Consider the following 18,823-nt stretch of genomic DNA (forward strand, 5'->3'; position numbering starts at 1 on the left):
ATGTTTTTATTGTCCTGAACAGCCACGCGTGTTACAGCTCGCTAATGCCATAAGACACTTTCCAGAGCCCCCAGAAGCTTCGCCCGGGTACACCTTCAAAAGCTAACTTCAAGCTCATAGTTATCTCAAGTAACTGGACTTCATAAGTTTCCACCGTGCATCAGAAAGCCCATGGTGTGACCATGTTAAAAGTGCACCTTCCGCATGGCACAAAAGAGACAGGATGGCATAATTCCATCTGCAATTTTTTTATTGATAATATATACAGGATGACAAAGCCTCTATAGCGTCCGACACAAGTGCTAACTGCTACTTGATATTATTGGGAGCCAGACAGGTTTTGGACAAGCAAGTCAGCACTGTCTCAGATGCATAGGACTTCCAACCACACGTGTCTTATGGCATCAAAGAAACATCCAAGCAACAGTCATCCATGTACAATCAGAGAAGTACAAAGTCTCTCTCCAGTGATGCAGTAAACCTGCCTCATGGCTGAATATACACCTATGCAAACTCAAAAGAAAAAGCTCCTTGCACTGTCGTCTGACATGTGCATAGACAGTTCTTGTGCACCAGTGTAGTACGCATAGTTAACTATCCAATTCAGTCTTCACAATGAAGCTATTGCTTTCTTCAACCACTGGCTCCCACAATCGACGCAAGTACCAAGGGCGTACCACCTGTGCACAATGCAGCTGTGCACATGAAGAGGACGAGCGGTCGGAAGCTCAATAAACAAAATATAAAGCACTTCATCTACAGCATCTGTGCAACAATCACAATTTTCCCTCCCCTTTTTAATAAACAATCACATTTACTAAATGTTGCAGCACTTGTAAATAAAAGAGCAAAAAAGCAGGACATCACCTCTCGCACGTTCCATCGTCCCACTGCCAGAGTGGATTGAGCTATCAATTATTCTTCCACGAGTGCCTCTTTATTCGCAATACATACACAAATACAGAAACAAAACTCTTACCCAGCCCCATTTTTTTTCGTGTCCTCACGTACTTTGCCCACTTTTTCGCAGCTGGAATCGCCATAAACGTGCAAAGAAGAGGGTAAAGCAACACGGTTGATTGGTGTAAAAAAAAGGAGAGCTTCACAGTGACTGCTAAGCAAGTCCAACGGCCATGGGTGTTCCCTTCTGGAGGCTGCAGGGCGAAGGGATGCGACTGGGAAAGAGGGGGCGAAGGGAAGAAAAGAGGCCATGGTGCTCAGCTAAAGGGTACTTTACAAGGGTTCAGCATTTTTCCCTCCACTGGATACCACTACTGTTGGCAGGCACACGACTTCTTGCGTGTGTCCGTCGGATCCGTTGGAGCAATGGTGATAGGGATGTTGTCGCGAGATGGGGAAGGGTCGTGGTCGTTTTCACTCCGGATCTGCTTTTGTGACACGATGTGGTAGATGTCTGTAAGAAATACAATTTGCTAAGTACCTTTGACTCAAATTAACCGGATGTTCTCCACATACAGCGACACAATTGGTGGGTGCGACAGCTACGGAAGAGACACCTCAGAAGTGAACATCAGAACTATGCTGACAGAACAGCACTCACTCACTCGATCTTGAATGTAAGCTGCCGAATAGCACAAAGACAAAAAGAACGCAACAGGCACAACAGATGAGATGTTGTGTCATATCTTTGTGCAATTCAGCAGCATTCAAGATGAGCTTTTAACCAACTACCCAGTCTTCCCACTTTGGTCACTCACTAACTTGTTTAAGTGGTGCCTTGAGAGCAAACCACAGATTAAACACTGAAGGTATTCCTATTATCTGAAGAAAGTTTGAGTCAGTCGATTTGTCATGAGAAAAACAGCCAAGTAAGTACTTCTAGGATTATAGGCAGTTTTTTTTAATATAGTACAAGCATTTAATGTCCATGGTTCAGTACGGCTGAACTTGGAGAAATGTGACAAAGCAACTTTAATATACTGAGGCTTCACTTGAATGAACTTCAAGGGATATCAAGAAAGAGTTCACTTAAGTGAAAGTTCACTAAACTGAAGTGAGTACAGGGCAGCTTGCTGTCACAAATTAAAATAAAACTGTGGTGCTTAAATGGTATTTAAAAACATTCTGTATTATTCACAAATGCACTGAGATATCTTAGCACACTGGTTAGGATGCAGCTAACTCTAGTGTACTTTCGCATCCGTAATCAGATTGTGGTGGTGTTCCACAACGTCCGCTTCATGCTTTCCAGAGTCCCAACCTCATAAAACTCTCTCACCTAATGACTGACTTGTATGTGTATTGCACATATTTTGTAGAGAAAACCAAAAGGCTGCAAAATGCACATGCCCAACCGTGACACCAGACAAAAACGGTGAAAGAATGGGTAAGTCTGGTCTGTTGCGTACCATTTCGCTGCATGTGACTGCATTCTGGCTACGGCCATGGCTACAACCCAAATCTAGCATGCTAATCAAGTGCTAGTTCAAAGCCGACATGGTGGCGGCCATGATGAATGAAGAGGCATCCAGTGGGGCCGTAGAAAACATACGTAGAACAGAAATTTGTGCAGCAATGGGATTCGTTAAACTGGAAATTATTTGCACTGGCTAGAATAGAATTTCGGCAGGGGATTCTAGCAATGTCTGTTCATCTGAATAGATCGTTCAAGTGGTGTTTTACTGTATATAGTTGGCACATGGTGGCATGAACTGGGGATTTCCTATGCACTGGTACACTGTGAAACAAATTCAGAAAGAGAGCATCTACTGACGGAAAGACAAAGAAGCTGCTCATGCAGGAGAGGGAATAAATGAGTAATGCACCAGGCAGGTCACAATGTGCATAGCAAGTGAATTCCCAGACCAGAAAACAAAAGGGAATTTGGTGCCTGCTCCTATGCTTTGATACAGATCACTCATAAAACAGGACCACGGAGGAGGAGTAAGGAGAACGAACTCTGCCGAGCCGCCGTTGAGAAAGCGTGGTCTCTATTCCTCGAGTCTAATTGTGGCCGCGGCGCGGCGCTCGCGGTCCGTCAGGTACTTGCTCCTCTGAAATAAGGTTGCTGTAATGCACTCTTTCAGATGTACTTGTGTGTCCAGTGGAAGCAGAAAAAAATATTTTGATAAGTAAACACGCTTGTCGTGTATCAAGGAACGATCTCTCCGTGAAGTTTTCGCCTACAGTTTTTGTTAGTGCAAAGCGAGAAGCTTTTATTTAGAATGCGGGGAAGCCGCCGTGAAGGGGGCTCCGCGTTGGCTGGACGGCTTGAATGTCTCCGTAAGCGTGGGGCTCTCGCAGTCAAGAAGCTATTATCTTTTTTCTTTTTTTATTTGCGATAAAACACGACACCCGAAGAAGCACAAAGGTTGTTATCCGACATCAGACAGGATGGTACGCGTATTTACATCACCGCCAACGCACGACCACGAGATGTACATTGATAATGGTTTGCATTGATCATTAGTTCCCGGGAACACCTCGCAGTGTAGGGTAATGATGTCATTGGGCTGGTTAATCCGCATTTGCATTCTAGCTGTTGCACGGGGCTGGTTAATCCGCATTTGCATTCTAGCTGTTGCACGAGAGCTTTGTCGCGTATGCACAACGCTTTGGGAAACAGGAGCCTTTTGTCGTAATTGTGATGCATCCGCTGGGATGGAGAGTTACATATTTCGCATGCCACGATACACGAATTTAATCCCAAGGTACCAGAACGCACTTCTGTCGCAGGTTTTGCACACGCGCGGTACAGGATTCAGTGCATGCACTTCCTGTTTCTCGAAGACGATTTTCATCTTCGTGTACCGGGGGGGGGGGGGGGGTCAATCCCATATCTACTGGAATTAGGGCTTTTTAGCTTTTCTGGCAGGTATATATTGGTGGTGTTGCAGTATTGTTCCTTTTTTTTGGTGGTGGTGGTAAAATATCCGGTGCAACGCTTTGAGCAGCATGCTTGTACAGAAGTAACTTGAAACTGAACACCAAAGCGATAGTGTATAATGTAGAAGTAATGTGTTGTTCAAGATTTCCGTGTTCGTCAACATAAAATAGAGACTAGATCCCGACTTTATTTTGCAGTTCCCAAAAGCGAGCGATTGGCATGCATGACTAGATATAAGAAACTAAGTGCTATATAGAACCTTCGGAACCGCACTGTGTCCCATCATCAGAGCGTCCCGCCCCTCCTTGCACTCACACACACAAAGGTCCCCTAACTGCTTGACTCGTACGGAGATAAAACTTTCTCAGTCCCAGCTTATGCAACGATCCACATAACGCGCGATTCCGGAAAGATCGCATCCGGCGACTTTCGATTACACAACTTCTAACTTTCTTTCTTCCCTCCTGACTTTCTTTCCTTCATACCACTCAAATGTGGCTTTTCGGAACAACGTTTGCTTCCTTTGGGGTATGTTAGCGTGTTAGCGTAGCGGTCAAAGTACGCGCGCACCACAGAGAGAAGGGCAGATACCCGAGACGGCCGGGGAGAAGCGACAGAAGATTCCGTCGGAGGCATCGACACTACACCTTTAACAATGTCAGACATTTGTCTTACGTATTAAAGTTTTTTTTTTTTTCTTATTTCCGATTCCATTTTTATCGGACAGGTAGCTACCATCTATGAGACAAAAACGAGGTAGCAGAAACCGAAAAAAAAGAAAAGAAAAAATAATTGTAGCTGACCAGAAAATATTAAGTCGTTACTGGAGACACCATTGTTTATGCTTATCAAACAAACATTCGTTTTGAACGCTTTTTAGTGGAGTATTCGAGCACAAACGGCGCATTGCCGTGCAGGCGATTTCGCGGAGCTAGTACCGGAGGGAACGCGAGCGCCGCGCCGCGGCCAACAATTGACTCGATAAATTGGGACGTTGTTTTTCAGCGGAGTTCGGTCTCCTTACTTCTCCTCCGTGAACAGGACTAACTGAATGATACAAATCATTTACTCTATTCAGACAAACAGGATACAGGTTTTCCCCTTACAGTTTAACAGGACCAATTCTTTCCCGCAGGAGGGAGACCTCTGTACTGTCCCTCATTCATGACCCTTGTCTTTTTTTGTTAAAGGTCACTTACTGGAAGGATGCCCTACTTTTCTGCCTGTGAGCTTGCCATATTGGAGGACTTTGCGGAAACGTTGCTGTGACACGGACGCTCAACCACCCTGATTGGCACTTGCGATTTGTTGCGTATCATCATGGCACTTGTCTGGGATTTTCCCAGACTACAGGTGCTTTTCTGCAACTTCCCTGACAATCCCCCGACTTTTCCAGTTGCATCTAAATTCCATGACAATTCCAGGTTTTCAAGGTTGGTCAACATCCTGGTAATGCTTCCAACACAAGAAATCCCATTTGGCACCCTTCTACACCAGCCATTTTTTAATGTCTGTACTGTAGTAAAGGGCACATTAGGTCTCGATCATGTAACATGTTCATCTGCACAGATAACTGGTACTTGGTGCCACTGCAGCGTTAAATGCCAAAGCAACTTAGTCTGAATGTCTGACAACCAGTTGAGGTCCTGCAGTGGTTCAACAAGGAGCGTGAGCCACATGCCCTACCACAGGCACAAGGGTGTCTGGATGTCCTGACTGCCTCAATTTCTGTTGTCATTAGTGCTCATGCAATGCTCAACTGACCTTAGGTTGTGTACCCTCCGTTTTTCGGCATTTATTTTTCCTGAAATGCCAGGATGTCTACCAGCGTCTATCCAGTTTTGAAAAATCAAGTTTTTGGCAGTCATACTGAGACTAGAAAATAAGTGCTCTAATTACTGCACTTATACTACGGTGAAAGAATGGTTAGGTAGCAAGCGATGTGGTGATAATTATCCGTGATGCAGAGACAACGGACGAAAAGGAACAGATATACAATGTCTCAATATACAAGGGGTGACCAAAAAGTATGGAGAAAGTTTACGTACAAAGACGCTTATTAGAGTAAGAGGTATATTCAGATTAGTATCCTTCAAAATAGTCTCTGCGGCTTCGAAAACAGTTGTCCCACTGTTCCTGCCACTTCCTGAAGCAGAACTGGAAGCCCTTTGTGAGTGCCTTTAGCTGCGCTGTCGTGGCTGCCTCGATGTCGCGAGTTGATTCAAAATGTGTGCCCTTCACGGTAATCTTGATTTTTGGGAACAGTCAGAAGTCGCACGGTGCCAAATCGGGAGAACAAGGTGGATGAGGGCACACTGCAATGTTCTTATTAAAAACTGCCCGATTAGAAGCGCTGTATGGAAGGGCACGCTGTCATGATGCAGGATGAAACCGCCTCATCTTCACCTCTGCAGTCAAAATGCGCTGAACGGAGCCGTTAGACAGAGAGAATTTCCCGAACAGTCAATCGCCAGTTTGATCCCATCATATCACTGACTCTTTCAACATTTTCCTCGGTTGTCGATGTTGAGGGATGTCCCGATCTCTCGTCTTCGATTGATTCACGACCATGACGAAATCATTCAAACCATTCGTAGGAAGATCTTAATTTACCTCAGTCTTACTAGACCTCAGCGAACCATGTTGATAAGCAAATTGCTCGTCTTGTGACCACTACTAAACTTTTCAACAGGTTGCAAAAGAGGCAACTGACCGGGGAAGTTAAAGCTGTGAATGGAGGTTATGCAGGAAGAAAAGGCACCGCTAGAATGGAATCTAAAAAGGTCACAGATGGTGAAGAAGGCAACATCTCCCTGAGCTTGAGGACAATAGAGGGACGAGGACGCGAACAGAGAACCGTAGAGGACGAAGCTCACAGATGGGCCCTGCACAGTCACATCATGTGAACATCCATGTCTGGATGAACATATCCTTCACCCCCAAAACAAACAATGAAACATGGACCCCCTCAACAAATGAGGGCAGGAGCCATGCTCTCAGATTGTTCTCACTTTGCAGAGGTACAGGTATACGAAGGATACATTTTGCAACCTGAGAGCTTATATGCAGCTTATTTTCAATACAGTATGATCAATTTGCAGTAAAACATTCAGCTGGTGTTTTTTGGCATATTTTGGAAAATGCAAAAAACCCCTACCCATAACCCATATGGTCCTTAACCCCAAACAGCAGTGGACCCGGAAGGAGGTCACCATTTTCTTCCCCCACTTCTTGCATTAATTTGACGGACAACTGAGTGCGGCAGACAATTTGGGCGTCACGAAACGACACACTTCGCATTTTTCTTTTTTTACAGCTGTTACCATTTCAATAGGGAATGTATTTTGTGATGAAATGGGGTAAGTCCAACATGGTTTACGTGAGAAAAAAAAAAAAAAAAAAAAAAAAAAAAAAACGGGACACTGACATGTGCACGGCTAGTTTTTCTGCACAGCAGGTTTTCACTGACCACTTCAAGTGAATTCCCTGACCAAAACAAAAGGGAACTTTGTGTTTGCTGCTATGTTTCGATACACTTCTCTCATCAAGCAGATCATTTACTGAATAATAATGAGACTGCCCTACTTTTCTGACTCTGTTCTTGTGGTATTGGCAAACTGCTAATCGCAGCAATTTTGCTGCGGCGGCGCCACTCAACCACCGATTGGCAATCACGATTTGGGGAGCATTGTCACGGCATTTGTCTGCAATTTTCCCTGACTTCAGCAGCTTTTTGGCATATTCCCTGACAATCCCGACTTTCCCCGTTACATCAAAATTCCTGGTTTTCCAGGCTGGTAGACACGCTGCCACACGATTGCGCTGGCCGTCCACAACTGTCCACAATCGTCCACCTCAGGCATGATGAACGTGTTGTCGCTACTGTCAAATATGTGCGACGAACCTATGACGCTCACGCAAATGCAAGCGGATATATCATGATACTGAGGTGCCAGATGCGACAGAGCACAATTATACAGGGTTTTATACTATAAAAGTCTACCTGCACCGGCATGCAGTGCTCGCCAATTACTGAATGCGGGTGGCACACTATGTTGTCCACGTATAAAACTCATAAGGACATTCAATCATGGTAAATATGAGGGGGGTGCGAATATTCGAGTTCTCGAATTCGAATCGAATATCAAACGCTCGAACTATTTGATTCGCGAATCGAATATTCGAATTTCGAATATTCGACTATTTCACGAATATGAACGGCACAGCCCGAAAGTGGGCTTCACCTGATGCCTCTGTGCATGAGGTGGACAGGACTTTTGTGGACAGGACACGAAGAAAATAAAACAGAGCCGTCGAGCGCGTTTGTGAGTGGAGGTGTTCCTCGATTTGCGTCGTACTCGTGCGGTGGTGCTTGCTGGCTAGACAGTAGCAACAGACATTCGGATGGGAAGCGATCGCTCCAATCTAGCAAGAAAGTACTTTACGTATGACATCACGACAAACAAGTCTGTTTGTAGCATGTGCTTCAAGAAAGGAGAAAGCCCATTTGAACAGACAGTAACCTACAGGAACCATGAGCTACCAATTTCACAGCTGTCTATTAATATTAAATACCATGTATGCGGAATAAACGGGTTTACATTTTGTAACATTGATTTTTTTTTGTGGGGATGAATATTCCCAGCAGAAGCGGAACCGGTTAAAAACCGGTATGAACAGTTATTTTTTTGCTCCGGAGCAGAACCGGTACCGAATCGTTTATGATGTAACCGGAACGAAAACTGGAACGACAAACGTTTCGGTTCCACACCCTGAAAGAAACTAAAGGGTGTTCATGGCAAAGCTGAGGCAGAATGCCAATTTGCCAATGCAAAGTTTGTTTGCCTGTGGTTGTCTACAGCAATTACAGCCTCATCCGTGTAACATGCTACTGCCTGACATAAAATTTTGCAATCAAGGTATAACCACTCCAGTACTCCAGTAAGTGTAGGCTCACCTGGAAAGCAGGAAGCACTCTCATGTAAAATTAAAGAGTAGGTGCTTTAAACAGAAGAATTGCATGTCTCTCTTGTGACAGTTAATGCCAGAAATATTGCACTAAAGCCATGTGATACAAAATGGAAACTTTTAGTGCAAAAGTCACATATTGTAAATTTTGCACGAATATTTGATTCGGTATTCGGAATTTTTTCCCCCATTTGATTCGATTCGACGTAAAATATTCATATTCGCACACCCCTAGTAAATATCGAAGTGATTGAGCACCGGAAAGCAAAGACATAGCACAAAACGTGCGATTCCTGTAGTTGAAACAACCAAGATGGCGGTGTTGAGAAGCGCAGTGGAGGCGCAGCTCCCCAGACAGCGACGTGTGCTTTTCCAGGCACAGACAACTCCACGTTACATTATTTCACTGCCTTTCAGTACAAGCGTATACGCAGACGATGTCCCTTTTCGTTGTCTGCTAATTACGCTGGCAATTTCGATCCTTACGTTGCTCACTTCGGGAGCAAAAGTACGACAGTAATAAAGCAAAATGAAAACCGCAGTTCCAAAGCTGTGCTCTTATTTATTGCAAAACAAGAGACATCCAATAAAAGTGTCAGTTTAGTTGGATTTTCTCTCTGCAGTTTCTTCAATAATATTGCTCGTTCGACCAACAATGACTAGTCGTTGAACAGACGATGGCCGTAACATCGAGGGAAGAATATTCGCTTCTCATTTGTTCAAAAAAAAATTTCAGTTATCATAGGATATATCGAGAGGGAACGGTCCTGAAGCAAAACTGTCATAAAGCATTAAGGGGGTACGCGGGGATCAACTCGCAAAATAACATTTTTGGTGACAAAAATCTGTCTTGTATACAGTAAAACCCGCGGATAGCGATATCGAGTATAACGATATCCCTCGTAAAACGATGGTTCATGATTTTACTGACAAAATATACATTGGTTCTATGGGGAAACGACCCGCGTATAGCGATGGAGACCGCGGTTCCGAGTATTCGTATAACGATGATGGACGCTGTTCCGTACACGTAACCACGCGGCGATTTTCGCTGCGATAAGATACAGTAGAGTCTCGATGCTACGAACCTCACGGGGTAGCGGAAAAAATTCATATCATCCGAAATTCACATCAAAAGAATTAAACCAAAATAAAAATTGAGGCAAGAAAATAGACAGCGACTGTTCATTTTCCAATACTGTCAGTGAAAGAGGTAGGTGGTAATGCTTTTATTTCTCCGTATTTGGCCAATGCTGCTCAAATTCGCGAGATGATTCAGATGGCCTGGTTTCCACCCGCGAGTCGCGCGACAGTGTTCTAAAGCGAGCTTCTCCTAGAGCACGCAGGCGTTAGGTGAAGCCGACTTGCGGAATGGTGACGTGTAGTGTTGCCAGAAGTTGGCCTGCTATGTTGTCTGGTTCCCTCCACGAGTTCTGACCGCTGTTTTCCCAAGCCACTGCGATGTCACACAGCTTCGCGTTTTCTTTTTTTAGCATCTGTTTCTTTTACTTTTGCTACACACGGGGTGGCGCGCGACTTTTCGGGGACGCGCTATTTACGTCAGCCCTCGTTTAGCGATGTACCCCGTATAACGATGGAATTCGCGATTACCGTCAATATCATTATACGCGGGTTTCAATGTATGGTCCCAAAGTATTTTTGCTCAAATCCGCCTCAAAGTGCCCAAAAACAGGGGCACTGATAGCAGGCGTTAACGCGAAAATGACGAAAAATCGTCGTTTTTCAAACAGCCGTGTCTCGGGAACGACATCACCGAGCTACGTCGTCTTTGCACCAATCGACAGTACTTTTAGTCCTCTTCAAAGTTCCCGCGCATCCGAACGTCTCCAGTGTGAAGCGCTCCAACAAAGAGGTAAAGTTCCAAGGCCCCGAAGCGAGAAATCCGTGCCACGTGATTTGTGCGTGCGATAAGACTGGCCACTCCTCGGTTGCCCTTGGCAACCGGCTCCTCTGGCCGCCGGAGCGTCTGCTCTTTCTAACGAGGGGATTGCGATCGCAACTTTTAGTTCCTATTTCTTGCTGTGTTTTCGAACGTGGACGATTCTTACGATGAACAAACGAGTTTTGAAATGAAAGTATGGCACCGTACAGCATTTCGGAAGCCGCAAGCGCAAGCTGTCGACGACAAAGAAGAAACAGCTTCATTTTCTCAAAACAACTTTTCCCTCTACCTGCTCCGCTTGTGAAACTGATATCTCCGTAACGACTCTGTCTATATTGATGCGGTCTGTTTTCTTATAATCATTGAACATTCCTAGAGGTCGTGACATTCTTGATTATTCAGGTAAATCAATTTATAATTTATGCTATCGTCATAGGTTTCTATGCTAGATGTGTCAGTTGCGACCACATGCAGAAAAATGAAAACCAAAATTGTCATCGTGGAAATTGAAAAACGACCTCAACCATACGTTTGGGAATACACTCCAAGTTCAAGCTGTCTTCTATCACATTTTTCAAACTCTGCAGGCCTTTCACAAAACGCAAAAATTTTGTAATTTGTAAAAATTTGTAAAGAAAAGTTTTAGAGATATCAATTTTTTCTGGTAAATTCATTTTGAGGGCATTATCAACGATGGTGCAAATTAAGAAAGAAAAGTTTGTGTTGATCCCCACGTCCCCCCTTAAATTAACGAGTGTTGTGTTAGCGAGGTCAGATATTTCTGCCAATTGTAGCTCCACCTGGGGGACGTCGACTGGGAGGCTAATCCTTGCAACAAAAACCCAACACAACACACGCAACAACAGAGATACATGCGACTCCAATGCCCAAGAATCAATTAACTCAAATGCACCTGGAAAAAAGTGCTGACGCCACGGACTCGAGCCTACACCCCACTGATATCCGGGGTCAGGGATATTTGCGGATAAAATGCAGATAACCGTGCGGACCGCAGAGTTGTGCGGTTTTATCCGCAATTTAGCCATGTGGATTTCAAGACGTTATATTTCTATCCGCAAACCACAATGTAGCGTGGATATAACTGCACCCGCACACACCTGTACCCATAGATGACAATGTATTTTTCAGGGTGTCGAACCGAACCCGAACCGAAAACCGTACCCGAACCGAAATTTTCATGACACTGTTGAACCCGAACCGGAGCAGAACCGTAAAAAATAATAGCGGTAACCGGTTCGGACATAAAAGAAGTCAGCATAAGAGTTCCTCTCTATCCCCGAACGAAGACACATTGGTATCATCATCACACGCCTATATCATAAATTTCATAAATGTTCACCTAGCAGTCAGACGACGACGTATAGTAAGTATACTTTCAGCGTCTTTTTCACATGTTGAAGCGCAGTTGTCCTTGTGAGTGCCGCGGCTAGCGCCCCACGCACGCGGTGCGGCGTCTACTCTTCAGAGACCAGGTGCCACGCGGACGAATGAAACACGAATGGAGTAGGCCAGTTATATAGCTCTACAGGACGAATATGTGATCAAATAAGCACCCAAGATTTCCCTTTACACGTGAGCAGCACAAATTAAAGAAGTCAGAAACATGAGAAGTGGAGAAGGAGCGTACGCACTGTGCGTGTGAAAAAAGATATTTTGGGAACAGAAAGTAGCAGGACTACACCGCTTCAACAGCGTGAACTCTACACTCTTAAAAATGAACTTCACCACATAGCACGCTCCTAGCCAACCACCATCCCGAATGACAACGTTCTCGCCCGATTTGTTGAAAACGGGAGGAGGAGCCTATTTTGTGCCGTGCATAATGAGCACAAAATAGGCTCCTCCCGTTTTCAACAAATCTAGGGCGAGAACGTTGTCATTCGGGATGGTGGTTGGCTAGGAGCGTGCTATGTGGTGAAGTTCATTTTTAAGAGTGTAGTTGCAATAAGTGTTCATCCATTTCTCATTTCTCTCACTAAAGGGCTACCTCACCGCTAGAGACGTCAATGCAGACAACAGCAGTAAGCTATTAGCCACGCATTTCCTGATAAAAGCAGTTTTATGGAACATATATAACGGAAGCGTTGAACCGGTTCGCGAACCGGTTCGGGCCTGCGAACCGGTTTGCGAACCGGTTCGATTTCTGGCCTGGCCGAACCGGAACTGAACCGGAACGAAATCAAAACAACGCGAACCCGAACCGAACCCGTATTTTTTGCGGTTCGACACCCTGGTATTTTTGCGCTCGATTTTACGAAATAAATTTGTTTGGGCAGCTCTATTTAATGAAGTCTCTGGGCGCAAAAGCCAATGAAACCATTCCGTACGTGTCTTTCCCTTTCACCACGAGGAGGAGAAACCTTCCCCTCTCAGTTGCTCTCAGAAGAGTTTTCGTTCGTTACTGTGGTTGCCACGTGCTGTAGGCAGGCCGTAAAAGGACCATGTAGACATGTGCGACGCTTCCACCGGTAATTTTCGCCACAGTTTCAAAACCGGAGTGATGGCCTCCTCACACCTGTTTTCAGACGCGAAAACATGCATTGCTGACCTCTCGCGAAGTCTAATTTGCTTTTGTTGATGCTGATGACAGTAGGTTGCGGTTCTGTGCCGTTTTTGGCTTGTTTTTGTCGCAGACGCCGACACCGCCGGTGGTAAAATGGGCATGACACCGCCGCCGGTCAAAGTACCATCGGCACAAACATCTGCGTGGTACACATTTCTCGTTCTTTTCGGTATTCGATGGCAGTGTACTCTCGTTCTTTACGGAATTTTCTCTTTGTGCATTTGTCAGCCATCCTGAGTACAAGAAGACCAACCTAGAAACGTCTATACACGAGTGCGCAGGAGAACCAGGAGAATGCAGAGAGGACATCTGGAGTTGCAAAAGTTATGAACACTTTAAGCAATATTGTGCATAAATTACGTATTACCTAGCATTATGTGATAAATAAAACTTGATATTTTGTGCCCTTCATAGCTTGATACCTGTTTTATGATAAATGGCATTTTGCAGTACGTGCGGTGCAGGTAGTGGCGGCGCCCACCTTTTTTTCACTTTGCATGTTCCACTTAACAAATTTCTCTAACAAAAAAAAAAAAAAAAAAAAAAAAAAAAAGAAGAAGACCCTGCATTTGCAAATTCATTACACAGAGGTTCGACTGCATAACTCAAACCTAATCAGCAAGTTTTGTCCCACTTCTGAGGCATTCATGCTTGGTGGAGCACGAACAGAAGCTGCTGACAGCGGTGCGATGACAGGGAAACCACTGGATAGAAAATTCAATTATAATTTGTTGCAAATTTAATTGAAATAGTCTAAGCAGAATGACGAAGTGTGTGACAGAATTTTTGAGCATTGGTTTAGGTGTCGACTGTTGCTTCAATACCCCTCAGAGAAGCCAAAATGTCCAAGCAAACAGTGTCATGCCACCAGATTGCTGACATCCTGAGCCCAGTTTCAACCCTTCCCATCAGAATTGGTGAAAAGGTAAACATATACCAAATCAAGGTATTTTTCTGGGTAACAGAGGAGCTTGTGCTTGGGTATACTCTCACCTGTTAAAATTTGTTGAAAGGCAGCTTCTACATTTGTGGAGTCTAGTGCAGATGTCTCTATGAATGACAGTTTGTTTTTCTCTGAAAAAAGAAAACAAAGTGCATTGAGGAAAGAAATAACCAGTGGGCATAACTCGTTACTGTAACTAAGCTACTTTTTTTTTCTGTAACTTTCATTTAACTCGTTGCTTTTGAGCTCCAGTAAATTCTCCAGGAACTAGTTCCGTTTTTAGGTAACTTTCTTAAGATAACTTAGGGCAAGTTTCAAGTTCCTTTTGTTTGATTCTTGTCTGCAAACACTGCGAGCTCGGTCCTCCCTCCCTATCGAGACGACAGCCAAGTGCACGCCGGTAATATGTGCACTGCACGTTTGACTCCCTTGTTGTTGTGCAGTGACCGCTACAAATCATGTTTTGACCATACATAAGGATATATTACTCAGGTACTACTCCATTACATTACATTACTGCTGCCATACATTACTCAGGTGACATTCATCACAGCGACGACTAGTGTATTTATAATCAGGGAAACTTAGCAGAATCACTTTCATTTGTGCTGCCGGCTCCATTACTGACCCATACTTGTTTGCTTCAGATAGTATTGTTTTGCAGTTACGTTTCGGTTTCAGAACCGAAACCCCCTCCCCCTCAGTTTGTTGTTTCCCTTTATTTTTGGTAAGCTACAAGGCCATCACAAAATTTAATACCTCTGCGTATAATATATTCTGGAATCTATTTTGAGGACTTTAGGAATATGTACATACAACATTTATTCAACAATACTGTACATGGGTTCTTCCAACAGCTAACATGGTTTTCACAAATATTACGCACTTCTTGCAACTTGTGTCCCCATACGTCCCCATACTTGTGTAAGAACCATGCTGCTTCTGTTTCCTATATGTATACTATTTACTATATGCACCAGTTTGATAGTTCATTTCAGCTTTACTTCCTTAGTAGTCCCTCATAAATTTCCTAAGTTTCCGATACCGTTAAAACCACTGTTTTCGTTGCAGTTACGTTATATACAGCATAGAACCCTTCTAATCTGTCACAAACCAAGACCAAAGGCATTTTTTCGTCCAGATATGAAATCATATGCTCATGGGGTGTTGTCCAGTACAAAACAAAAATCTCAAGGTATAAATATCAGTCTGTGGTAAGTCATATTATGCAGATTTCACTGTGACCTGCTTGGAAGTCTTAGAAAGGAGGAAAGGAAGAGCCATACCTGCAAAAGCCTTAGCCTCGTCTGTAGGCACAGCCCTTAGGTGTCGCAGGTCATTCTTATTTCCCACCAGCATAATTACTATATTCTGGTCTGCATGGTCTTTCAGTTCTTTCAACCAGCGTTCCACGTTTTCATAGGTCAAGTGCTTCGCAATGTCATACACAAGTAGTGCCCCAACGGCTCCTCTGTAGTATCTGTCAAGCAAAACGGTCTGTATGTAGTACAGCACACAAAACAATGGGCATACAATACATATCTGCAAATGATCTTAAGCAACCTCATTGGACCATAGTTAGAGCCTGAGGTTTTAGGGTTTAACCCAGTTCTTCCCCAAATTTGCACCCGAACTGAAGCTTGTCTCTTTGGGTGAAACCCGATTTTTACCTAGCAAATTGCCCTCACTGACATCTGTAGGAACGCACACTAACTTGTTTGGCAGAAAATGCAATTACATCACCGTTTGTACCAAACCAGTACTGTTACTTTGCGTAACCGAGCCAGATTTCTTCCCGAATATAGCATACTGGAAGTTTTTCCACCCGAATTTGCATGGATTTCAAGCACATGTTTATTCACCCAATTTTTAACCCCCGAATTTAGAGAAAAATATTTCCCGAAAACTTCAGGCTCTAGCCATAGTACAAGTGTATGAAGTTGGGGTAGTTGGTATCATGACATATTGTTGAATGCAGCAATAGACAACACAGGGAAGACACGAAGTTGTGGCGAAGCAGCCGTGGTGTCAACTTCGTGTCTTTCCTGTGTTGTCTACTGCTGCATTCAACAATATGTCTAGACACAGTGCACAATTCTGTTTTTAGACAGAAGGAAGCATTGCAAATTAAGATCAGCCTCCTGAAGGCTTTAACACAAACGTGAAGAGATACTCCTCGCAACACGCTCATCGGTAATCTCCAGGGTCTGCTCTCTCCAGCTTGTAGCTGAACGAGCCCACCATAGTCAGCGTTGTGTACAAAGGAAGTGTACCAAAATCAACCCCAAAGGAAGGCCAGCAGGATACGCACACAAAACACCAAAATAATGCAAGATTATTTCTCCTGATTGGTGGCACTGTGTTGCACATTGGACAGCACAGTCTCAACTCAGAAATTATATTGGTGGTAAAGCTCCTTTGCACGACACCGCCGACAGGGGACCATTGCTACACAAGCTGGAGATTACAAACATGCCTGTAGCAAACAGTAGAAAGGTTACAATCATGACTCCACTGTCACTTAAATCTTTGCCATATATTTCTGCATATAAATTTGCAAAGGAGGAGACTTCTAAGCACGGGTATAGGTCGGGCAAAGAGGGCAACACTAACATCTTCCCTGCAGCGAACTCTAACCAAATTTGGGCATATGGGTATCCCTCACCTTGTCCGCACCCACGAACTGGACTCTGCGTACAGTTCCTTCGCTTCAAATACTTCACGTAGAAGGTTAGCCATGTTATAGCAGTATTTTGTGCTTCTAGCACAGAAGTGATTCGCCATGTATACGATTACCCAAAATGAGTAGCCATACACCTGATTATTTTATTACCAAGATAAGTTATAATTTAGAAGTCACAATTAAACCACAACCACTTTATTTAAATGATGAGTGGGGCGTTTCATAGCCAGGGGGCGATACCCTACCCCATTGCTGGCTGTAATGTGGTGAAACACAATATTGTGTCGCATCACAGTGAGGACCAAAGTCCTAGTGTCCAAAAACTTTAGAAGTATAATAACAACGGCAACGCACTTGTTAGAACAACTTACGCGCTTGTTATGGCCCTGTATCTTTCTTGTCCAGCTGTGTCCCATATTTGGGCCTTGATGGTCTTGCCATCTACTTGAATCGAACGTGTGGCAAACTCTACTCCAATGGTACTCTTGCTCTCCAAGTTGAACTCATTCCGCGTAAACCGAGACAGCAAGTTACTTTTGCCCACTCCCGAATCTCCTATGAGGACCACTGGAAAAAGTCACAATTAGTCAATCATTATTATTTGATATGGCTACAGAAATTCACACACACACACTTCCTGGACAAATTCATGTGAAACAAATGATAATGTTGAAGTTTGCTGTCAAAGTCACCCAAACTGCTTGCAGGTCTGGCGCTATTAAGATGTGGTATTCGCGGTCATATGCAGCTAGCACCCTGAAGTCCTTGCAAATGCTGGAATCAAGTTCTTGACGTCACGCACTGTCGTAATACAATACACGGTTCTTGAAACAATGCCGGCTATCTCTTATACGTAGGTAGACGAAGGTTAGCAGTATTGTACGGTTTGAACTGCGTCAGACTATTGGTCAGACTGTCCTTTCACGTTTACTTCACTAATAGACGAATTGTTAAGTCGGGGACGAGCAGCAGTTATTTTTTCCTGTAGAACTGGCCTTGAAACACAAGGAAACAGTTCTTGCGGCAACTGCCTCTAACTAGTATGATCGACATGATTTCCCATTGTAGGAACAAAATGTCACTACGATTATACGTATTCAAACAAACAAAGCCATGCAACTATAGGGGATACAAAAGCAGCAAACAAAGTAGGCTTACTTGTCGGTAGGCGTTACTTCGCTGGTTGGTTCATTAAACCATCGTTTGTCTTATTCCATAAGCATACATTGGACACATTGCGTCTACGCTCCATCAGATCAACCACAGAACAGAAACTGACGACCAATAACGGGTAAATCACCAACGGTGAAGTACAAACGTCAGCCGGTTACGGCTAATTTAAATTCCGTTGTGGTAAGGCTAACCAAATGTCTCGGGCACGAGCACCGTTTTGCAGGTCCCTATTTGCAGGTGACCATTCTGACACTGCTTGAGAACATATGAAAGCAACCAAAATTTGCCACAACGAAGTAACGAAGCTTGGGAGTGTCTCACCTCTACGAACTTCCGGCAATGTAATCATGCAACTTGATATTCGAGTGTTCATAACCATTCGCTGAACAGACAATTCTCGGGAAAAGTTTTTATGGTGACAAACATTACCATGCAATCAGCAGCGAACTTACCTTTAAAAAGGTAGTCGTACTCATCATCTTTATTTGCCATTCCTGAGCCGCAGACTCCGCTATCCGATTCGCGAACAATGACGAGTAACGCGGAATTCTGCAGTAATACACAGTTCCACAAAATAAAGAAAGCTTTCACACCATAAAACGTTTGATGGGAATTAGCACAGGGCCTTAAATTACACCGATTATCACAGATAAAATCCTCCTCTACGACACAGAAACTACCAAGATGGCTCTTCGTTCGACGCCCCCAGATTCTGCGCAATC

General features: G+C 44.0%; 1 protein-coding gene across 2 annotated transcripts; it reads right to left on the minus strand.

Moving 5' to 3' along the window:
• Positions 1–232: 232 nt before the first annotated feature.
• On the minus strand, positions 233–18,822 carry LOC135385683 (ras-related protein Rab-11A-like). Of its 2 annotated transcripts, none has more exons than XM_064615140.1 (5): positions 18,554–18,822; positions 17,300–17,495; positions 15,532–15,725; positions 14,296–14,376; positions 233–1,414 (listed from the first exon to the last, which is right to left on the minus strand). In XM_064615140.1, exons 1-5 carry the CDS (start codon positions 18,591–18,593, stop codon positions 1,272–1,274), a joined length of 654 nt encoding a protein of 217 aa, XP_064471210.1. In that variant the 5' UTR covers positions 18,594–18,822; the 3' UTR covers positions 233–1,271. The 2 variants fall into 2 exon arrangements, with proteins under 2 accessions (XP_064471210.1, XP_064471211.1); XM_064615141.1 differs by lacking the exon at positions 18,554–18,822 and adding an exon at positions 18,087–18,109.
• Between the last annotated feature and the right edge of the window lies 1 nt (position 18,823).

This window comes from Ornithodoros turicata, chromosome 2 (assembly GCF_037126465.1).
Source record: "Ornithodoros turicata isolate Travis chromosome 2, ASM3712646v1, whole genome shotgun sequence".
Classification (NCBI taxonomy): domain Eukaryota; kingdom Metazoa; phylum Arthropoda; class Arachnida; order Ixodida; family Argasidae; genus Ornithodoros; species Ornithodoros turicata.

Coding starts and splice junctions, on each gene's coding strand:
- LOC135385683 (XM_064615140.1), bottom strand. CDS start 18,593: ATGGCAAATAAAGATGATGAGTACGACTACCTTTTTAAAG. Junction 17,496..18,553: donor GTACGACTACCTTTTTAAAG/GTAAGTTCGCTG, acceptor GACTTTTTCCAG/TGGTCCTCATAGGAGATTCG. Junction 14,377..15,531: donor CGAGGCTAAGGCTTTTGCAG/GTATGGCTCTTC, acceptor TTCTTTTTTCAG/AGAAAAACAAACTGTCATTC.